Consider the following 24457-nt stretch of genomic DNA (forward strand, 5'->3'; position numbering starts at 1 on the left):
TCTCTTATATAGACGCATTAAACTTACAATCTTAAGAAATTTACACAGAGGTTTTAACATCGTGAATGAAATACAGGTATTATGTACAAGTATGTATATATTGTATATGAATATATATATTATATTTTATAATATATATGTATATATTATATAATATTATATATATATATATGTATATATTTATATATTTGAATATGATTAGAGCTTATATCCTTATTTTTTTATAATGGTTCAAAAAACTCAATAAACAATTAAATGCAATCTATACCGTCCACAAAAGTAAGTGACGTCCGAGAGAACATATAAAACACTCGTCACTCCAATGTTTTGAATCATTTAAAATAAAATAAAGATCCATTGCATCGCAAATTAGATACCAAGTTTTCCGATGAGAGTCGAATGACTAATTTAAACTTTTAATCGAACGATACTTGGTTTATAAGATTCGAAGAAAATCACCATTTCTCTAATTGTATTCTTCCCTTTTTTATACACTATATAATATACAAAAAGAAATCTACGATCTTCCATAGCAATTTTTGTGTGAAAGCAAATAATGTCGGAAGGACAACTTTGTCATTATGCGCTGCAACAATTATATTGCATTTCACGCGATATCACAATAAATTTCGTCTACTGTTGTAATAAGCTTGCGTTAAACGTTATGTTTAATCGAGACACTCGAAGCGATTATATTTATATAGTAGTTTGCAAGTACAACTAAGCTGCCACAACAGAATATTGAACAGAAAAATATTTCCAATATGTGCGGATATATCAGTCATGAAAAACTAAGTTAATCGAGTATCAAAAAGGGGGGGAAAAAAAAAAAAAAAAAACTAATATTCGTCATTTAAAGCATAAAGTATAAAAATCAATTTCGTCAAAGTATAATCTTAGGCCTTTTAAAAATTGTTTGATATTTGTAACTTGGTTAACTTGCGAATAATTATATATATATATATATTGTTGGTCTCGCCAAATATTTGCAAAATGCTCTCTTTGATTGGAAGTCTACGCTAAATGACAAAGTCATTTTTGTAAACGAAAATACAACGATATGCCGCATATCATTACATATTATATAGGAGAGCGTAAAAAAATTTTTCTCTAGGTATCTTGACACATCTCGCTGAAGTCGAATCGGCTAGGAATCGTCGAGCTAAAACTGATCTAAACTAGACATCGTTAAATTTACGCAGTGATATGAATGTTCCTGCTGTTATGACGAAGCTAGTTACTGTTATATCTTACTAATTTTTTTTTTTCGACGATAATTAGATTAGTTAATAATAAAACAAAGAGAGACGATAATATAGCCATGTAATTGCAATACGCAATTATATAAGCAAAAAATGATAAATTCCTAACAAATACATTTTATAAAAAGGTTCCGTTTTTTCCTTCTTTATATAGCTAAGTTCTTGGTGATTTACGAAAAAAAAGGAAAAAAAAAAAAAAAATGCAATATAATAATTAATAATAGAATAATAATATAATATTAATTATAATATATTGATTATATAATTAACTATAACGTTCATAAAGTATTTTCTTCGTTATTTTTTGTACATGTTCACTAAAAACACTTTTTCCATATTTCTTGTTGAGAAAATAAATATTAATATTAAATCTGTGAAATATCATCTCTCTCTCTCTCTCACATATGCAGACACACACACACACACACATACACTCTCTCTTGCTCGTTCTTGCTCGTTCTTTCTCACTTTCTTTCTCTCCCTCTCGCAGACGCATTATCACTTTTCCGCACGATTTTAACTAAATGTCTTTGTTTTGTGTTTCACTAGTTACAGTTCATGTTTACAATCTAAAATTGGCAAAGTAACTTGCCTAGTAAGTTTATAGGCCTCTTTTTTTCTATATATGGAACATTTATCTCCTGTAACCATCTCTCTCTTTCTCTCTCTTCTCCAGTCCCAAAATCTTTCATCAGATCGTACGGATGCACGCATTTAGCACAGCTTAAACACGATTACAAACTTATACACGCTCGTTTCCTCGCGCCGCGTAATAATATTCGAAGTAATGTAAGTTGATCGCTGCTCACGGAATTAAAAAGAGCTCTTTAGAGGCCTGATTCAAGAGGTCACCTATTATAGCTACTGCTACTCTGGTCGTTCATGTCGTACAGGACTTGTGCGATCGTTCTCGATGATTCGACGTTGCTCAACGCGACGCCAGCCAAGTGGGGCTCGTACGCTCTGAGGTGCCTGCAAGGAAATTCGTGAAAGAACTCTCGTTCGCGTGATATAGAATAATAGGGTGTCCTAAAAGTCCTGCAACAATTCAATATCTCGAAAACAAAGACTTTTCGAGAAAAATGTTTCAAATTAAAGTTGTAAGGCTTTAAGTGGCGCATTAAATAGTAATGTTAGCGTGACTATAAATAGTATTGTTAAGGCCATGTAAAATTTACTTTCAAAGGACCTCGCACAAAATATATAGAATTTTGACTCTCAGTGGAATTGGCTGAATTTTTGATATGTTGTAGTTTAAGACATTCTGATCAAAAGATGTAATGGCCTCAAAGCTAAATAATGCATAGTTACTGAGTTACAACCAATCAAACAACTCGCAAAGTCCTAATTTTTCGTGTTTGACTGGCTGTAAATCAGTAACCATCTATTATTTAGCTTTGAGTTTATTACATTTTTTGTCCAGCAAGTCATAAGTTACAACATGTGAGCAAATCAGCTGATCTTACCAAGATTCAATTTTATGTGATTAGTACGGGATTTTTGAACTTATTTAAACTACAACATATCAAAAATTCAGTCAATTCCACTAAGAGCCAAAATTCTATGGATTTTGTACGGGGTCCTTTTTAAATAAAACCCCTATTTTGTTTGTTTTCGAGGTATTTGACTGTTGCAGGACTTTTGGGACACCCTGTTATAATAATAATAATTATTATTATTATGGCAAACTAAAAGATCTTTACCTTCTACCGTGCGTCGAGTATATGACTAGGTTCCTAAGAATGAGAGCTGCCGTTAGGCGAATACTTTTGGTCACTGGACCTTCGTTGTCATCCTGGAAAATAAGAAGACAATGGTTGACAATCGCACACCCTTTTCCTTTCACACACAGGCAGCAATCAAATACAAATGAAGACATTGATCTTTAATTGTAAAAAAAAAATTTTATGAAAATGCATGGATATGGATATACAAATTCCAAAAGATTGTATGATGTCGTTTCTACGAATGTGTTGTCATTGTGATAGTCAGTGTTAATGTCGTGTAAGAAGCTGCGATCCTCTCGGCGAAGCTGCGATTTCGTTCTGTCCTGAATTGCGTGAATTCCACGTACGATGAAGGATCGTGTCAATAATCATATCCTTGCACCTTAATACCATATTACAACAATAACAAGAACAAATATACACGTACACAGACAAACAACAACAAAATGTTCAGACCTAAGTCTTACAGCGTATTCTACTTTGTAAGTAAGTCTTGGCTTCTGCTGCTCTATTGAAACGAAACACTGTGCCAACACCTTCCTAACAATGAATATTTGCGAGTATCATGTAAGGAAAAAAAAAAAAAAGACAAATGCTACGAGATGTGTAATGTGTGTCGAAGTAAAAATGAAATGGGAAAAAAAACATGCTACAACAAATCGAAGGGTAAAAAACAAACGGAGGAATCTGAGGGGATGACATATGGTGTGTGCGAAAAAAACAGAGAAGGAATTGAAAAAAAGCAACAAAGAGGCGACAAAAAAAGGAAAACAGCAACAACGGCAGCGCACAGGGGCTGTGGCTGTGATTTCGTGGGTGTGGTTTTTCGTTCCAACTCTGAACACATTTTTTACCTGTTCCGGTGGAGAATTTTGCCCAGGTCTGGGGGAAGAAGAGCTTGATGAGGTGGCTGCAGCGGGCTTGGTCGGCCTCTGCTGCTTCGCCAGGGAAGAGAGAACAAGAAATTTTCGTTAAATCAATCATTCAAAGACTCTCAAAGGGGCAGGATCAAAGACTGCCGGGAGATTTTCGCAGAAAATTCGATTTGACAGAAATATCAATATATATATGACAGGAAGAAAGAATATAAGATTACAGAGAAGTGTATTACGAGATATGTAGAATTACAAATCTGTGTAGCGGTGTTTGTATAATTGATTTACTAACGCAGAGAGCTAGTTTTTGCCTCAGATATATATATAATTTTATATAATATACATAAATATACTCATGGAGCATACAAAATACATTTCGCTTCAGGCTGCTGGGTCCTCGCGGCCATGTTACATTGTGACGTCAGAGGCGAGAAAACGCACGCTGAAAATTCTTTGATGCCATTTTTAAATGAAAAGATATTTCGACGAAACACTACTTCAGATGGCCTTAGCACACTTTTAAAATACCTCGAAAACTATTCTTTTCCCTCGACAGTCAATCAACAACCGTAAAATGATCGTGATATGATTGCGCATGCGCAAAGACCAGACGGACTGGGCCTCATATTACAGTCATTTTACAGCTGTTAATCGATTATAAAGGGAAAAGGATAGTTTTCGAAATATTTTAAGAGTGTGCTAAAGCCATCTGAAGTGCTGTTTCATCGAGATATATTTTTATTTCGAAATTGCATCTAAGAATTTTTAGCGTGTGTTTTCTCGCCTCTGACGTCACACAATTCCAACATTCTCGGCGAGAAACCAGGAGCCTTAACTCCGTTCTTCTGTTCGTGTCTGGCATAAATTTTAAAATTAGGAATTTCTTCAAACTTACCATTAGCTCCTTAGGATTAACGAACTCCAGAGCGTGCCGTTTAATAGCGTGGAATGCGGCATTGGGTGCGTATCCAGGATGATGCGGAGTCGAGGGTGTGGACGTGGAGACTTCGGTTTTGCCCGACACTGTCAGCTGTTTCCTCCTTATCGACATTGTCTGAAAAAACAAGATTACATATTGCGAATGTAAAACTCGCTACGCGGAAATTATTAATCCTTCTCCAGATTGATAGGAGAGAATAAAAATCGCAGGGTTCACTTACATCCGCGTTACAGTGCCTATCGTAAAGGTGTGTCATCAACGAGAATCTGCGTCTCTTGAGGGCGTCGCAGCTCGACCATAGACATAGTATCTCCTCGCCACCGGTCGGACAGTGAACCTCGCAAACGTGAAGGTAGACCTCGTGTGGTGTTTTAAATTGTCTGAAAGATTGAGATATTTTTCGTCACCATAAATGGATAATTATATTAGACTCGATAGCTTCAGGAAACAGAAACAGAGCTCTCAATTGAAAAAAGTTATCTTCGCTTACCTAAGACAGCCTCGCCACTCGCACAGATAAGCGTTGGGGTCGATTTTGATCGTGATAGTCTTATTCTCCTGCGGTGAGGCTTGCGGCACCGGCTGCGGCGCCGGTTGCTGCTGACTCGTAGAGGGTTTCGACTCCGGCTCGGTGGAGGTCGACGAGCTCACCGTCTTCACGATCTTCGTGACGAGCGGCGGCTTGACAGCGGACACGCCGTGGGTGGCGGCCGCCTGGTGCGGCGTCGTGGGTCTCGTGGGCGGCGGGGTAGACGCCGGGGTGGGAGTCACCACCCTGGATGGCACGCTGGTGGAGACCGGAGTCTGCTGCGCCATCGCCGGGATCGTGACGGTCACCGTGTTCGGGTTGGCCACCTGGGCCACCGAACTATTGACTATGATGGAAGCTTGCGGAATAGTCGCGGACGTCGGGACGAGGGGCGGTGGAATGTTGCCGAGCGCTGAACTCTGTAGAATCGGCCGCTGCACCTGCGTCACGACCACCTGCTGTCCCTGCGGCGTCATCGCCACCATCTTTTGCGGGGTAGGCTGCGCGGTTGCCTGTGGTTGCAGTATGATGATCGTCTTGGTGCCGGTTCCCTGTTGCTGCGTCGTCTGCGCCACGAGGACGGTTTGAGCCTGTCCCTGTACCAGAGCCGTCTGCGGCTGCGCCAGCACGTAGTTTTGACCTGGTACACCACCGGATACTACATACTGCAGCTGCCCACCCGGGCTCTGCTGTAGTAACACCTGCGGTTGAGTCGGCGGCGGTCTGCCCTTCACCGACGCGGTGGGTATGATGACCTGGTTGTTCGTCGGAATCGTCTGCTGCACGACTATCTGCCTCTGCGTCGCCACTATGAGCTGTTGCTGCTGTAGCTGTGGCTGCGGTGCCTGGGTGATTTGATTGATGAATATGTGAGGCTCTTCCTTGATGTGCAGAGTCGGCGGTTCTTCCTTAACGAGGATAGTCGGCGTCGGGTCCGTCTTGACGTGAAGCGGAGGAGGAGGAAGAGAAGCCGCTATCGTCGCCACCGCCGCCGCCGTTTCTTCCTTTATCGCGTCCTTGCTGACGTTCACTTGTTCCTCCAGATCAGTCTCGTCCTCTATGCAATCCGCGGCCAAGGCTGCGTAGAGATTCGCGGCGGTGGAGGAGACGGTCGCCTTTTCGCTGTCCTTATCGTCGTCCTCGGATTTTATACTCGATACCGTGGATTCCGCTGTGGTCGAGTCGACCGCTGGATCAGGCGACATCGTGCCATTGGAATATTTCGGCTTCTTGATATCCAATTCGTCCGACTTGCTGGCTGATCTCTTGATTCCTCGCGGCGCCTCGATCAGGGTGTCCTCGGACGCCTCATTCTGTATAACGTTCTGTATGACGTTGCCACCCTCCACCTCGGGCTTCAGTTTCAGCTCGGCGGGAGATTCCTTCAGCACCTTCTTGATGTGATTCTCCACCAGATCCATCTCCTTCTCGTTGATGGAGTTCTTGCCGAGGACGCCGTTCAGTATCGGCTCTTTGTCGACCTTCCTCTCCAGCAGATCCACCAGCATCATACTCTGCAACGGTTTATCTTTCGAACTCACGCTCGACGAGTCCTTGGACGAGCCGTCCTCCTCCTGCGCGTCGATATCCATATTGTTGTTGCTCGCCGGCGCGCCGTTGAGCAGGATACCCTCGAAACTCGTCAGCATGTTCTCCTCCTCGGCGCCCACCCCGGAACAGTCCCTGCTGCCGCCGATGCCGCTACTCGACGCTAGCGAGTTGTTGGTGGAGTCCGAATCCTCGGCGATGGAAGTATATGTCGTGCGTTGATTGACCTTGTTTGGTGTAGAGGTGGCGACGGTGACGACGGTCGTCAAGGGCGGACGACAGACCTTCGCCGGCGAGGAGGATATGTGGTTTTCAGTCGAGTTCACCATCACTGTAGTGGTGGTGGTGGCGGTAGACGTGACGATTGTTTGATTGGCGTTGTCGTTATCGTTTACTTCAGTCTGGAACGCAAGATGCTCGATGCAGTTCTAGGTATTGCCGTGCAAAATCTCCTAGCTAAGCCTAGGCTAAGCTAAGCTCGCCTAGCTAGAAGCTAGAAGTAGAGACGATACGTACCTTCTCGCAGTTGTTAGTCAGAACAAACTTGGCCCCGTTGAGCCTTTGTATCTTTTTGGCAGGAATGGGTGTGAGTGACGGTTTCTGCTTAGCGTTCACGGGAGTCTTTGGGAGTATCGTGGCCGGGGTGGCTGCGGGTGCGGCGGGTTGCATCACGCCGGTCATCTGTTGCTGCAGTAACCTTTGCTGTTGCTGACGTTGGGCGACCTGGAAAACGTTGGTTGGTGTTGATGTTAATCGGGAAAGAGGACGCAGACAATTTTTCGAATTTTTTTCCCCCAATATTACGTCACTTCTCGATGTCGTCGATCTTACTGTCGAAGAGAAACATCGTAGAGAGAAAATTCAATCAAAATTTCATCAAAAACCATGCGTTGTTAGTGTTTAATTTATTACATAGTACTCTCAATTTTTCAGAATCACTCTCTGTTAATATTTGACTTTTTTTTTATCGTAATATATTTGTCAAGAAGGAGAGGAAAGGATACGACATTCTGGTCTGAGTTTGTATCTCTCAAGAAAAAAGAAAAAAAAGGAAACAACAAAATACATAACAAAAATTCGAATACATCAATCAACACTACATCATAAGCGCAGACATTTTGACAAGTACTAAAAAGAAGAATGCATATAAAACGTAATGCATATATATACTCATTGTATTCCTGTATAAATACGACATAATTAATGTAGATTGGAAATTGGAGTATATCTTAGCCCGAGAGATATCTTATTCTACAATATATGACAAAGTTGTTAAAAGATTATTTATCTCCCACGTAATATATAAAAAATGAACAAAATACAAATTTTAAAAAATTCTATATTAATTTACATGCTATTCTTTATTTTAAACTGCGCACGTCGCTTATATATATATATATATAATATGAGATTTAATATTTAATTTAAAATGCGCGTTAAATAATTTTCTCTTTATTTGTACGACATAATCATCATTTAAAAAATCAGGAAAACAATTCCGAAGACTTCAATTTATGTTTTTAAGGCTCGACTCCTCGCCGACCATGTTGGAATTGTGACGTCAGAGGCGAGAAAACACGCTAAAAATTCTTAGATGCCATTTCGAAATAAAAAGATATTTCGATGAAACCAGCACTTCAGCTGTCGATTGATTATAAAGGGACAAATATCTGAAGTAGTGTTTCATCGAAATATCTTTTCATTTAAAAATGGCATCTAAGAATTTTCAACGTGTGTTTTCTCGCCTCTGACGTCACAATCTAACATGGCCGCGAGGACCCAGAAGCCTTAAATCAAAAATAAATCAAAAATAAAACCAAAAAAAAAGAACTACTTATTCTTGTTAATGTACAACAATGATACCTGGTTGCTGGTTATTAGCTGGTTGGCACTGATGCTGGATGCGATGCTAGCAGTAGTGTTTGTTACGCAGGCAGTAGGGGTAGACACACAAGTCGCAGCAGCACTGGGCATGCAGTCGCTGCTGATCGTTACCTTAGTAGCCAATAGGCTCTTTATTATGGAACTCGACGTAGTGCCACTTCGATTGTCTTCCTTAACAACTACCTGGACGACACTTTGCGACTGTTGCTGCGGCTGCTGTTGCGGCGTCTGGGAGCCGCTCGCTAGCAACGCTTGGCTCAGATGCGGATGCGATACTGATACCTAGTCGACAAGGAGGCAACATAGAAATTTCAACCACCATATGTGCGGAGATCTCGACTTTGCAGAGTTTATAGTTTTAAGCATTTTACGTCACACACAAATATCTGCTGATATACTATATATTTCGTACGTTATAGCGTGGCTATATTATTTTGCGCAATCGAAAGAAGCATTTGGCAAGCATAAATCACAAATGATTACACACGATACATTGATCTCCTTGAAAATAATTCGATTTTTTTTTTTTTTTTTTTTTCTACGATTGCAAATGAGCGATGATTGCAAATAATAGCAAAGAAAGTTTCATATATCTTATAAAATAGTAAGATGTAAAAAGATATAGATATTCTCTAAGGCCCATATTCTGAATCCTCTTTTATCGATGAAAGAGGATTCAGAATATGGGCCTAAGAGATCTGTCCAAAAGTGAAAAATAAATAGATATTGCATTTGCACGATTGTTCTACTTTATCTACATCGATGATCATATAGCAAAGTCGCAGAATTCGCATGAGGCATGCATAGGAAACTCTCTCACCCCTGTGTTACGAGGAAGAAAATTCTAGCTCGTGTGTTAAAAGGGAAAACCAACAGTAAGAATAGCGTTATATATATGAAGCTACAGCACAACCAAAGTCATGAGAACCAAGGTCATGAACGAGAACGGCAGAGAACGGTACAGAGAGAGAGCTAGGTACTCGGACCCACCTGACTTTTAGAATCGACCTTGGTCACTGGATTTTGGGACTGGCTCGAGGAGCTGTTGTTGGACGGGGGTTTCGGCGGTGCGGATAATTGGGCCTTGAGGATGGGAGACGCGGGGGTGATGGTGGTGGTGGTCGTTTGCGTCCCGGACGACGCGGCGGGACTATCGACCTGGGGAGCGGCCGTGCTAGATTCGGGTGCGGGATTTATATTCTTGACTGTACGCTGTTGAGCGGGAAGCACCTTTACTGGAGTAGTGTTGACCGCCGGAATCGGTGGTGTATTAGTCGCGATCGCAGCGATAGTTTGGCTCGGATAAGTGATCGGCGCGGGTGTCGCTCGTACACGGATGCCTTCGTAATACTGGGTACCGGTGTTCTCGCCTTTCAACGGATTCGGCCCCACGATACTACCGAAAACGGATCTGCACGGGCAATAAAACACATGGCATGTATTAAGAGACACACGTACATACACACGCGTATTTTACATGTGATATTATAATTACCTGACGCATCTAGGAAAATGCAACGGAGCTATTACGCCTCGTCTGCCGATTTTCGTGCAGCAGCCGAGATACTTTTTGTACAACTCCTCTTGTTCGATGCGCGTACCAGGTGCGAGCTCGAAGGTAGCTCTCACCCAGCCTAGGGCAAACTGCTCGTTCTCCTGAATGATCTGCTGATGCGCGTTCTGCTGTTGAATCGCGTTAGCCGTCTCCACTGCTTCTATAAATGTAAAAAGAAACGCCGACATGAAAAAAAGAGCACTCTCAGAGACTTTAACATCCTGAAGAAGGGCCAGAAAGATTACGTACTGTGCGTTGTCGACTTGGTTGTGGTCGCGGCGGGAGTTGTAGGTCGAGATGACGCCGGACTGGCAGGTGACGGCGTCACGGTGACCGTCGCTGGAGTAGACGGAGTAGATGTGGACGTAGTCGTTGCGGTTGGCGTGGAGGGGGTGGCGGAAACGGCGTTCTGCACAGCAGTGCTTTGTTGCGCCGCCACTGTGGACACCGTCTCGACCACTCGCATGAGAATGCAGGCTTTTGGGCCGTAACTTTGCGCCTCCACGGTGACGAGGGCGACCAGGGTGTCGATGGCGCCGCGAACTCGCGCGACGCTCGTGCAAGGTCTTTCTCCCAGCGACGTTAAAGCGTATAAACATTCCAGTGTGTATACTAAGAGGGCTATGTCGCTCAAGGCTAGAAATCTGCAAGCAGACACGACGAGATTTCGCGTTACAATTTTGTTTTAACGTTACAGCAACTTTTTTTACACAATTTTCTCATAAAAGTTAATCAGTTTCCGCAAAAAAAAAAGTACTTGAAAAACCAGTGCTTACCCGCATATAAGTTCATACACATTGTCCGCCAAACCAAACGTGACGATCTCCTCGTTGCTGTCCTGCTGACTAATCTTGTTGAGCACCTCCAGGCAGGATATAACGATAAACCTGTCCTGAGACTCGATTCCCATGGCCACGCACGACAAAACTACGTCCGTTATCCTCTCGCCGGCCTCCTTTAGAATAATTTCGTTCGCTATGTTCCCTAGTATGTCGAAGCCGAGCTGATGCAGATTGCTCCATCTCGCTCTTACGCACAGCAGGACGAATCGCAGGAAGCACCGATTCCTGCCTAATATCACCGCGTTCTCCGGCGTGAAGCTGAGGTTCCGCAGGATCGACGCGATCTGCAGCACACGCTGACCGTAAGGATCCTGCGTACCTAACGTCCGACCGACGCAAAACAGATCCTTGTCCTCCTCTTCGAACTTGATGGAGTTTTGGTTTTGATCTCTCAGGCTCTCGTCCGACGCCAGCAGATCCAATCGTGGGCAATCTGGGAGTATCTGAAATCATGCGAAACCATGAGGTTTGACAACAAGTTCGAGAGCAAGGAAGGAATCAATAACATTTGAAGAATTTATTATTTGAAGCTTAGATGTCTACTTAAATCTTGTTAAAAATTTCCACGAGAGTTCCCTGATCTTCCAGGTATTTTCGTCCAAAATTCCAGGTAAAATAAGGAAATGTGTATATACATAAATGCAGATTTTAAAAATAAGTTTCTTTCTTTATTGCATGCGCTTTTTAATGCGTTTCCTATTCATACGATTGCAAAGTTATCAAGAGTACAGTTTTCTAGCATTTAATATTGATTCATTGATTGTAAAATTAATTTGAACAATAACAAAGTTTGATATATCACTACATCTAAACGTTAAAAATATATGCAAATATATAAGACAAAAATATAAAACAAATAATTTATTATAAACATCCTAAGGAATACTAATTTATTTAAATTAATTATTTATTAAATAAGTAAGGAATACTAATTTATTTAAACATTACCTATTAAATACAATTTTCTATGAAACTAAGATCTTGATAATAAAAAGATCGTCAAATAAAAAATCACAAAATTTTAATAAAAATTTAACTATTGCAAAGATATGTTAGATAGGTTTCTTAAGTGCTAAATAAGAGTAAAATTATCAAAGAATACACCATTTTTTTAAAAATTCCCTGAATCCTAATCAAACTCCATGAGGATTCTCTCATTTTTCAATATTGAACAAAATTTCTTAAGAATATCAGGTCTTCAAGGTCTTTCTCGAGAATATACACTCTGTTGGATACAAATAATATTAAAAAAAGACCCACCCCGTCGATGTCGATCAGCGTCGTCGGCTCCTCGTTCTCCGTCGTCGATTCTGCGGTATCCTGTTGCTTGCTGAGCTTCTCCTTCTCCAGGGTCTTCCGTCTAGAGAACGTCGGCAGACTCGTGGGTGGCTTCTTCATAAAGGTCTTCTCGTTCGTGAGATCTATCACGTCCTGGGAGTCGAGCACGTCCGACCAGAAGGAGTTGATGGAGTAGTTGCGGACGCGCGAGTACACCTCGATGAAGAGCTGCCGCGTCCCGGGTGAATCGAAGACGCCAGCGTGCGCCAGGAGGATGTTCACCAGTCGGGGATACTTGTCCAGCCGCAGGGTGTGCTTGCCCTCGTTCGACAAAAGGGTGCAAACGTTGATGGCGAAGTCCTGCTCGTTCGGCAGCGGTGACAGGAGCGACAGTGCGAGCTTGTCGTAATTCGAGGGCTTGTAAAGGTCTGCCGAGAGTCCGTTGTAGTCGCGCAGAGATTCTGAAAGCGAAGAAGAAAGGAATTTCAGTATTTTACGAGAAAAACATATTCCTCTTAATCTAGCTTCCCAAAAGGTGACTCTTTGCTCTTGAAAAATGCATCTGTAATTGTTTTTATCAAATTATTTATTATTATTATTATTTTATTATATTATTTATATATTATATATTTATTATTTTTTGAATTAATTCAGAATATGTTTAATAAAATAAAAAATTTATTTTATTGAGAAAAAACCATTGCAATTCAGATCATGATTGAGATTTGAACTCTTTCACTCAAAATAATCCCAGGAACACGTAATTAAGCCATAAACATCTTATTGAGGAAGAAAAGGGAAACATCCTATAAATAATTTTAATTCAATACATAACTTAAATTATCTTTTAATTTTTTTTTTCAATGAAAAATCTTATCTCTATCTAGAATTAGACAGACAATTTAGAAAAAAAGTTACATTCGCGTAGCAACCGGAATTTATTCAATGAAAATTAACATCCGATTGACTGCGATAATTGGCATCGATAACGATATCTCCGAAACGCGAGAAGAAATTACTGAAAATAAAATATACACGAGTGTCACCACCATGATATATTATCTATCCTCGTTTCAGCTGTGTATTAATGCAATATTAACGAGTGTCGCAGATTCACCTTGGTATAGATGTGAAGGTCGTGCAAACGTTTACGCATATCCACGACGACGTTGAAAATCTCCGACGATTTTCACAGCGTTACGATATATGTATGTACGATGATAAAAATTCTCCCCCGCGACCGCTCATTTAAAATAATTAAAAAACGCCGCTAATTAAAATAATTAAAACGCGCCGAGAAAGAAGTATCCTTCAATAGCGCTTGAAAAAAGGGAACATAATTCCGCGAGACGAAATTTTTCCGAAAATTTCAAAGAGAAACGCACGTAAGTTTACATACCCGGAGTATTTTAACTGAAGTAAAATGTAACATTAGTGATTAGCATTGCAAATTTGCCGCTTTTAACACGAATCGATACAACTATCTTTCAGAAGGAATCTTAAAAAAAAATAAAATAAAATAAAATAAAAATAAAGAGAACGAAGAAAAGGAAGACAAAAAGTGGCAGGTTCTTGAAGTTACATTGTTTTAACGTTAAAAGCAAACGCTCTCTTTTTTTCTCTCTCTATAAACAGAGTGTCTATTCAAATCTTGTAAAAAAATTCCCTGATCTTCCAGCTATTTTCTTTTAAAATTCTAGGTAGAATAAGAAAATTCCAGATAAAATAAGAAAATTTGTAGATGCAGTCTTTTAAAAAGTTTCATACAAGTTTCATTGCAAAGTTCTAGAGTGCAGTTTTTCTATCATTTAATATTGATATATTAATTATAAAATTAATTTGATATAACAATAACAAAGTACGATATATTATTATATCTAAACGCTAAAATATATACAAAAATATAAAAAATTAAAATATAAAACAAAAAATAATTTATAATAAACGTCTTAAGGAATACATATTAATTTAAATTGATTATTTATTAAATAATTAAGAAGAGTTTATTTAAATATTATCTATTAAAAAATTGAACAATTTTCCACGAAACTTACATAAGATCTTAATACTAAAAATAGATCGTCAATGAAAAAATCACATGAAAAAAAAATTTTAATTAAAAACTTAAATATTGCAAACACATGTTTCTCAAGTGCTAAATAAGAGTAAAATTATCAAAAGGGGCAATTTTTTTTAAATTCCCTGAATCTAACAATAAATCAAATGAGAATTCCCTGATTTTTCAAGGAATGAAATTTTCTGAGAATACCAAGTTTTCCTGGGAGTAAATGTTTTTAAAAAGTGACAAAACCAGTTAATAGTTCGGAGGTAACCCTTTTATAATCGAGTCGACGTGAGCGAATTTTTCCAAAATATCTCTGTCGAGCCATATAAGCGCGAATATACGATCGAGAGACGATTTTTTCTTCGCCAACGCGATGAGAGAGCGAGTAGCACACATAACATATGTATATACATATACATATATTCCTCCGGCGATCGTCGACGGAATTGTCACGCGGCCAATCCGACCCTGCCGCGCTTGACGACGACTCATTGAGGCAGGTCATGGCTGGTTGGTGCAACAAGAAAGCGGAGCTAGCATGATTGTGCATCGGATTTCGAATCGAACGATAGCTAAGCGAGCCACCGCTCTTTTGCTTATCCGCGTCGTTTTTTCTATATTATCGCACATTTTTCGTTCCTCACGTAACAAATAATAATACGCAGAAGACGAGAGACTTCCGGATCAATTCTCGATATCTCGCGATCTCTTGTATATATTAAAAAAATATATAATTCCATATATATACAATTAAATTTAAATTTAATTAAAAAATAAGTGATAGATATAATTAAGAAACAAATAATAAATAGAATTAAAGAATAAAAATAATAAATAGAATGAAAAAACAAATAAAAATAAATAAATAATATATAAATCTCGAAAGGTCCAAATATATATATGAATATAAATTGGAGGAGGAGGAGAGGAGTTTCATAATTGGCTCCAGAGTCGGAATGTTTATTTCGTTTAAGAACACAAGCCGATTATATGAATTATTTCGAAAAAAAAAAAGAAAGAACTATAACGATAATAAATGTGGAAGAGGCGGGATCGATAAGAAGTGATTATCGGTTATTGCCGGGATATGTTCTGGAATGTTTATCTGAGAAGAGGCGATATTTTGACCCGCAATATATATATATATATATATATATATATATATATATATATCTGGAATAGTAGAAGAACCAACTCTAATCCAGCATCCGGTTTACGACAGGCCGGTTTATTCCGTCCGATGATGATGATGAGGATGAGGATGATAAGGATGATGACGATGATCGTCATCTCTCATTCTTTATATCTTTGAAGCAGACACTTGCAAAATTTGATAGAATCATGCGTATTTTCTTAATCAATACGCTACAATCAATTATGCTCGAATCAACATCCGAGTTAGGATGATCGACTTCATTTCCGATGCACCGCAAGAAGGTTGTGTTCTCGGTCAAGGTCAGGCTTTCTACAAGTGGCCATTGCAATGAATTGCATTTCCGCCAATGAAAACATCGCGTTAAAATATATCACGAAACTATTTTTACATTCATCTAATTTCGGGGTCTTTTTCGGAAAATCATAAAAATTCTTTACAACGCCGTCTACATATATTACTTATCTGCACAATCGTCATTTTTCAAACAATTAACACTTAATAAACATCTTTAAAAAATTTAGTCTCCTTTATCCTAGATAATTAAGGAAAAATCATTAATATTGTGCTCGCAGTTATAATAAATTCTTTGAAGGAATGACAACAAATTCCATCAGGTGTTCTTTCTTTAAGAAAATATAAAAAACAATACGGACAATTATAAATAATTGTTGAGTGTTATTTTTTTCGCAATCCTCCTCCTCCTCCTCTTGCAACTTGGACGAATCCGATGATCGATCTGTCGAAGTGATAAACGGGTGCCTGTCGCGTCCGGAGCAAATTAGTCTCCTCCTAGGCAAGGCTTTAGCGAGGCGTATCGAGAGAGGGCTGCGAACACGAGCTGAATATACGAGCCTGCTGTATACGTATGTACAGGGCGCAACGTTATCGGGGATCGCGGTAATCTTTTCAGCCACAAAACCGCGATCAATATCGCGTCCCAGGAGAAGTGTCGAGTTTCGTCGGAAACCCGGGGGGAAAGAGAGGGGGGGAGAGGAGGTGGGAAACACAAACCGGTAACCGATGAAGGACGAGGGAAGGAATCGCAAAAGGGGGAAGGGGGAGAAAGGAGAAGGATCTGAACTCTCTCGTTAATAAAATCACGGGTCGTCAACGAACGCTGTGAAGTGGCAAGGTATCGATTTCAAGTTGAACACCTTGTTTCCATGGCGTAATAAAGGGAGTGCTGCTTTACGTAATGGACAAAGGAAAGGGGGAACCAAGGGGGAGAGAAGGGGTCTGTTAAAATGTGTCCATTTGTGTATCCTGGACGAGCGACAACCCAAAATGTTGTCATGTTTCCCCGATTTTATCAGAAATAAAAAAATGTTTTTCTACAGTTTCTAAACATTAATTAATAATAATTATACAAGGTGTTTCAAAGGTAGAGTCGTTTCAATCGCTCGAGAGGTGATTGGGCCTCCAAAAATAAGAAAAAATTGATATAAACATAGATCTGGAAGTGCATTTTTTTACAGTAAAATAAGATCTATTTTTTTTTTAAATAACAGTGACATCTAGTGTCGTTATCTACAAAACTGAAATTTGTACTGCATTCCCCCCCCCCCCATAGAGCAAAATGCAGAATTGATTCGCATTAACAAATGTTAAGGGATCTATTTATAGCTCGTCATTGTGATAAAAGCAATACACAGCTGGCGCACTGTCATGGTATCCCCTCTTCCCCCTCCGCCCTTCAATCAATCCATACACACGTCAGAGTATCAACAAACGGATATGATTAAATAGCGATAAATAAGAGCCGATACACGTACAGAGGATCGATTTTCGCTCGTAGAAGACAAACGTCATTATCCGAGAATTATCACTATTACGTTCTGTGTTCCTCGCTGAATAAAAAAAAATATATATAATCTCCCGAAGGAAGATTTCTGACGTTTACGAATAAACAAAAATTCCGTGCGAAGCACGGGCCATTTTCTCTTCTCTCCCTTGTTTCTCGGAGCCAAAAAATTCCGGTCTTAAAAACGACGCCCTAAAAAAATGACGGGAATAATTTTTCGATAAAACGAACATCGTACGGTCCGCGCGCGTTAATTGGCATCGCAGTCTGCTGACAAACGCCTCGTAACGAGATGAGCGCGCGCAGCGCGTCGATGGCACCAGAGGCACGCGGTGTCGCCCCCCCCTCGACCCCCTTCCACCCCCTCCTTCCCACCAGACATCGTCGCGTCAATCGTCGCGACGTTCGACCACAGGTGGATTCTGGAGAGACTGGCAATTTTTTTTAAACTTATTTATCGTCGAATTAATTAATAAAAACATCGTTTTGATGAAATGTTAATCACTCGCGAATTGTGCGAATTCGCGTTTTCAATTTTTATTTTACATTAAAATATTCGCAAACTTCTCTTGTTCTTTTGACTTTTAAAAATGCAATTCACGACTGTTGTCTTGAAAAAGAAATGCATATATTTTTCACATCATCTCTTTATAGCTATATATTTTTCTGTAGAAATTTATGATCGTTATATTAATTTATAAATATCCCATTTTTTACATAGCTAATGCTATTCTTGCTCTAATGTACACTAATTTGCACGCTATTAATTAAATAAAAAAAAATGATAAACATTGATATAATTTTCATAATTATATTTTTATATTTAACAATACATCTACCAAATATCTTGAAGATTTCTTAAGGATAATTGTTAAGGCCTGGAATATTGATACGAAGCCGGACAGCGTTCGAAGACTTAAACAAGGACGTGTCTCTCGACGGAGTGTTTCCATTTCTTCCAAATGACCATCTCTAATCTAGCACACGATACTTATACAGGGTATCCCAAAACTCATAATTGACCTTGAGGGGTAGATTCCTGGGATCATTTGGAGATTTTTCGAGGGAGACCATCATTTTTTGCATGTTCCCAATTTTTGCCATCGTGTATCTTTGTAACTAAGCCTTAAATTAAAATTCTGCTTAAGTAAACTCTACTTGAAATTAATTGAAGAATGTGGTTTTTTCAATATTTTATTTCTACAAGGCTTAGTTTGCGAAAAACCCTTTATTTTCAATCGCTTATAACTCGAAAATTATTGGTGCCTCGACATTTTCGCTGAGGAAAAATCGTCTCCAAATGATTCTTCAGGAATCTGTCCCTGAAAGGTCAACTATGAGTTTTGGGACACCCTGTATACAACACAACACAGAAGCCAGGGAATCGCGGCGAACATCACGCAAGCGCGGCATTATACCGGGACGATCAAGAACCGACGGAACACTTATCCCCGCAAACGCTTATTGATTGTGACGCGCGCCCCGTCTCGTGTCTCTCTCTCTCTCTCTCTCTTTCTCTCTCTGTCAGTCTCCCTCTCCCTCTCGTCGACGGTTTCACTCCCACTCGCAATCGCACGCACGTGACGAGAGTGTCAACTTCTACAGTTAATTAAGACCTTAATCTAAATTCAAAACCCTTCCTCCTCCTGCTCCTTCGCGCTCTCATCCGAAAAGAACAATTTGCACAATTTTTTTTACACTTGATAGAGCGTTAGAAATTCTTGCGAATTTTTAAAGAAATGATATATATTATGAGAAATAGAAAAAAGGAAGACTATAATGATCATTTAATGGCCACGCATCGCGAATGCTCGACGAACGGTTCAGTGATCGTGTGTCACGCGATTCTCAACACATTCGTTAGATACGTATATATATTATATATACAGGGTGTCCCAGACCTACCGTATAACCTGTTAATGGCAGATTCCTGGGATCATTTGGAGATGATTAACAAAATCATATTCTTCAGTTAATTTTAGGTAAAGTTTACTTTAACAGAATTTTAATTTAAGGCTTAGATACAAAGATACGTGATGACAAAAATTGGGAACATGCAAAAAATGATGACCTCCCTCAACATTTTCGCTGAGGAAAAATTTGAGGATAAGTCTCCAAATGATCTCAGGAATCTACCATTAACAGGTTATACGGTAGGTCTGGGACACCCTGTATATGTATATATGCAGCGAGAAAACAGGAGAAAATTTTACGGTACATGCATACTCAATCGAGACTTCCTCGCAAAGCGGTATCAGCGTGCACACCTTGATTTAGGTTGCAAGGATCTTTTTCTTTCTCTCAAGAATTTTCAGTCATTAAATAATAATTAAATTACTAACACAACCAAACAGTGATATCGCACAATATTAAGGAGATTAAGTGGACAATTGCGTTGCAATTATCGCTCTGACTCAGAAAAGAATATCGTAATTAAAAAAAAATTAATCATCATGTTTCATCACGATGACTAATACCAAATGCGCATATTTCTCAATCAAGTATGTTTCTCAATCAAACATGTCGCGACACAGTAATTGCGTTTCAATAATAATGTCAAAGTTAAAAGAAAATCTTTAGTATCAGAAATGAAGAGAAAATTACAAGAGAAGTTACGCGTTTCTTTAGCTTGCTGCAAAACCAAACAATACGGTTTTGCGCATAATCGCGGTAGAGAAAGGAAGGGGAGGGAAGGGGTGAACGCGAATGATTAGGCAGCGAACGCTAATCGGCATCGATACGCGAAGGGGGATGAATCGGAATGGGAAATGAAGAGAGAGAAGGAAGGGGAGAGAGCATCCCGCCAGGGCGCCTTTACTGACCCGGTTCCGGATGAGCATCCGCGCTAGGAGGGGGTTGGAGGGAGAGAGGTGAGGGTCGTCGGACGGTGCTCGACTTGCGCGGAAGCTGCTAGAATCGACGTCGAGGTTGCCGAGAAAGAGCTCCACTAAGGGAGCCAACCCCGCCAAGAGCGAATTAACAATCGTTACGCGCGTATACACGTCACGTATAGATATCGGTAAGCGTCATTTTCGCACTCTCCCTCCCGACACAGGGACACAGAAGGTGAGGAAAGGGTGCCTGCACCCTCTCTCGCCCCTGTGGACGCTGCGCGATCCCGTCACATCGCATCCCCCTCTCTCCTACAGCGTCCTTTCGCTCTTCCCACCCCCAGTCAGTCATCATGGGTTACCCCAGAGCTTCTGTGCGGCCGGTCGGCTGCGGGGCTGCCGCATGCGACATGCGCATGCGCGCCGAGTATAGACCCGCGCGAGTTCCGCCAGTGTTCGACGAACGACGGTGCGTATATGCTCCCTCTATTTAACGTATACAGGATGTCCCAGCGAGAGAGACCATATGTCCTTCCAATCCATGAGTTTCCTTCTTTTCTAGATTTAGAACTGATTCTCTTCTTCAGGAAAATATCGAGAGCTTAATAATTTCCTATCGAGTTCTAAACAGAAGAAAGTACTCATGAAAATATTTTAAGGAGCCAAAAGAATATTAGTCCAGCTGAAGTTTATTTCTCATTCAAGACCTGATCATCAAAGAGATCTAAAAAATAAAAAAAAATTAAAGAGAAATATGCCATGATGGAATACCTCTCCCTACATACTTGGGACACCCTGTACGTATGTGTGTCACGACATTATCGCCCATTAAATTATCTCACACACGCCGCGACCCCTCCCACGCTCCCTCTCCCCCTCGCGCGAATGCACTCGCGGCTTCCCAGCAGCCGGGGCCGCGAACTCGCATGTGCGGCGTTCGTTCCGCTATCTATCTCCCCATATCCCTCTCCGGCTCGATAGCTCACCACCGCCGCCGCCGCCGCTGCTGCTGCTGCTCTCTGCTCGAAGAGCAGCAGCACGTCAATAACCCGTTGCCGCCTTGGCCGCAACGGGTTACGGGGGTACGTACGTGTGTAACCGCGCTCATCCTTCTTCCGCGAAGAAAGATACGTTTACATCCTTCTCCCGTGGAAGAAGGATGTCACCTTCACGCCCGGGGGTGGCCTGATTCGATTAGGGGTTACGAGCACTGACCTACCCCCTCCCCCTTCACTAATTCTCTATTGAGAAGGTAATAATCGGCGATTCAAATATTCCTCTAGATGATGAAAGTGGACTTGGGAGAAGATACATATAGTAGATTCTCTCGCAGAAGGATCCAGAATTTGCGCGCGATATTTTTGCGCATGTTGGCGTTTCGCCGGGGGACAACACGGAACGAAGCGAGTGAAAAATTCTGACAGGCGGAAATTGCTAACGTAGCGAATTATTGAACCGTGACTCGCACACGCAAACGGAGAAAAAGATAGGGAGAGGGGGGTGGGAGAGAAAAGGGGAAAGCGTTTGCGTGCGCGCGACGCGACGCGACGTTCAAGTGCGACGAGGAACGAAACAATGGGCGGTGGAAAACGCATTTGAAAGTCGCTCGACCATGGATGGATATACGCGGTGCATGCGAACTGTATCGAGACATACGCATCGCGTATATAAATTGGTAAAAGCGGTTTATATGCATGCGCCTGCACTCGGTGGATTCTAGACGGTGTATTGTATTGGATTTTTTTTTTTTTCTTTCTTTTTCTAGCGTCTGTTGAATCCATCATCGAGATAGAGGTCTTCTTCGGACGGAAATTATGTCGAGACTCACCTGCGATGTTGTGCTGATGATGATTATAAGTAAGAGGAACAGAGTGCAGTGATCTGGCCGACCACTTCCGGTGTCTGGAATCCTCATCGTCGTCGTCAGCCTGTTGACCATCCTCGCCTAGGAAGTGGACTTTCTCGTACCTGTCCAGATACCTGGAACGCAAACACCGAGTGTTTTAGTACTATAGAAAATTTATTTTCGACTCGAGCAAGCTTTCACATAATATAATTAAATGCACATTAGCGTAGAATCATGAAAACATGATTCTACCATTATGCTACCATTAGAAACTCCAGTCGACTGGAGTCTCTTAAATGCCTCTCGTGTTGCAGAATTGATTCTCTTATCTTTTGTAGGAAAACTGTCTTTCTATTAAATAATGTGCAATTTTTTATTGCAATTTTCGCTTTCCATAAAATTAAAAAGCTCGAAGAATTTCATAAGTTCAATATTGCAACGAAACTAGCCAAGATAAGGATAGTATCAAACACCAGAGATGTTAAATCATAAGCGATAAGCGAAACCCAAGTGGTTCTACTGGTGGTGGAACTTGGGTTTCGCAAAAGCAACTGCGCGACCGTGACTCCTCTGGTACGGAATCGATTGGTGCTTCTAGAGAACCGGTTGACCCTCGTATCACCCACGTGGCACGTGGTTCTGTCTTCTAATGCAACATCTCGCGATGCGACGTTCTACTATCGGAGAGCGGTGCTAAAGTATACGAAGGAACTCTCTCTTCAGGGCGACCAAGACAGCGATCGACTGACCGATCGTCAAAAGATCAACGAACTCGCGCGAGCAAGGTAGATGCCAGAGATAGAGAGAGAGAGCGGAGTAGAGGGACAATCATGAGAATCGGCGAGGAAAAGAGAAAGAGAGAGACGGTATCGAGTCGTGGGTGGGCGAAAGAAAGTGGTGGGGATAGGTGTACTGGATCCATTCATGCAACCAACGTACAGTGGCGGAAGGTGCAGGCAACGGAGAGCAAAGCAGCCAGAGCCTGATTGGCCGTTGGCGGGTGCGGACTGCCGAGTACTACTACTCTGTGCTACTGCGGCGACGACGTGCTATGCTATGCTACACTGTGTCAGTAACGCATCATTGACTACGAAGCGCGAAGTAGGTAGACCGCTGTGGTCAAAGTCACGTGACGTAGTAGACGGAAATGTCCTCGGGTAGATTGTAGGAAATGTTCCACAATTCCGGATAGATAATTTTGTTCCTTTATCCAATCTCATAGTTCACATCATCCAGAAGACGTGGCAAAACACACTGAGCCAGGATTCTTTAATCCAGGTTGATGGTGCGAGAGAAACATGGAGTTCTTGCTGAAGTGCAAGAATATTGAGAAATTTTGTAAGAATCAGGTATACCTTTCTTCAAATTTAAATATGATTGAAATGATAGTTGGTATTTAGCAGATGATATGTCATACCCCAATTAAGGAGCTTCCAATTAAGAACAAGGAGTACTCGTATAAGTACTCGTTACGAAACATTTTAATCTATGACACGGATCGATCAAATACGATCCTCTAAGCTCTTGCGTGAAGAACGGAAGTTCCGACAGCCTCTTACAATCCGCCATGCAAATTTCGATACGGAAAGTCTCACACCCGTGACGTCAGAACCTCGTGGACTCGATGTGGCGCTTGTCAGCCACGCGCGCTAACAAGATTGCAGGACTCGCTCCGGAAAGAGAGAAAGAGACTGAGAGAGCGCGCGCACGCGAGAGAGTGAGAGAGGGAGGGGAAGGAAGGGGGGAGAGGAAAGCGAGACTCAGGAACCACGTGGTGGCTCTCGTCAGCGAGGGACATGAATGAACGAACGTACGTAGTACGCGATACGGAAAATGGTGGTGGGGCGTAGGGACCAATGCCGATACGCGGTGTTGGCCGTGCGGCAAAACGTTGCTACTCCCTGCCTCTTGCAGACGCTCGCGGACTGCCAGACGCAATGGAACATTGTAGCAAGCGCGACGCGCGTCACGCCACGCCACGCGGCGAGAAGTCGCCGTGCGATAAATAAAGACCGGACCGGGCGAGCCGATCGATTTCTGCCGCGCGAACCGATCACCCGGTCGGTCAAGCCTCCCTAACGAATCTTCAAAAGACGTTCTAGAGAATATTCAACATCCTCTGGATGTCATCTGGACGTCTTTCGAACATTTGTGCTGTTAGGGCTTCTGTCAGCGAACTGGTACCCAGACTTTGAGCTGGAACTTTAAACAAAGTACAAAGGGCCAGTCTGTTTTATCTCTTCTGTCAATGAACGGGTACCCAGAGTAACTTTAAGTATGCTGGAATTTTTCTCCTACTTGAAACAAAGGGCCAGTCA

General features: G+C 41.3%; 1 protein-coding gene across 8 annotated transcripts in view; it reads right to left on the reverse strand.

Annotated features, from left to right (window-relative positions):
• Positions 1 to 3: 3 nt before the first annotated feature.
• Positions 4 to 24457, reverse strand: part of Bap170 (Brahma associated protein 170kD) — a 52540-nt gene continuing 28086 nt past the window's right edge. For 2 of the 8 annotated variants that reach the window (XM_083046702.1, XM_083046705.1), the window contains exons 4-17: positions 22122 to 22273; positions 12423 to 12901; positions 11097 to 11605; positions 10570 to 10964; positions 10261 to 10480; positions 9756 to 10176; positions 8745 to 9047; positions 7398 to 7604; positions 5295 to 7282; positions 5025 to 5184; positions 4760 to 4918; positions 3844 to 3927; positions 2966 to 3057; positions 4 to 2234 (exon numbers count right to left, since the gene is read on the reverse strand). In XM_083046702.1, the coding sequence (XP_082902828.1) occupies positions 2111 to 2234; positions 2966 to 3057; positions 3844 to 3927; positions 4760 to 4918; positions 5025 to 5184; positions 5295 to 7282; positions 7398 to 7604; positions 8745 to 9047; positions 9756 to 10176; positions 10261 to 10480; positions 10570 to 10964; positions 11097 to 11605; positions 12423 to 12901; positions 22122 to 22273 (5293 nt within the window). In that variant the 3' untranslated portion in view covers positions 4 to 2110. The remainder of the gene's footprint in view (positions 2235 to 2965; positions 3058 to 3843; positions 3928 to 4759; positions 4919 to 5024; positions 5185 to 5294; positions 7283 to 7397; positions 7605 to 8744; positions 9048 to 9755; positions 10177 to 10260; positions 10481 to 10569; positions 10965 to 11096; positions 11606 to 12422; positions 12902 to 22121; positions 22274 to 24457) is intronic. The other 6 variants (XM_083046708.1, XM_083046707.1, XM_083046704.1 and 3 more) reach the window with 6 other exon arrangements.

This window comes from Prenolepis imparis, unplaced genomic scaffold (genome assembly GCF_030444845.1).
Source record: "Prenolepis imparis isolate NDT839.2.m4 unplaced genomic scaffold, iyPreImpa1.0 SCAF_9, whole genome shotgun sequence".
NCBI lineage: Eukaryota > Metazoa > Arthropoda > Insecta > Hymenoptera > Formicidae > Prenolepis > Prenolepis imparis.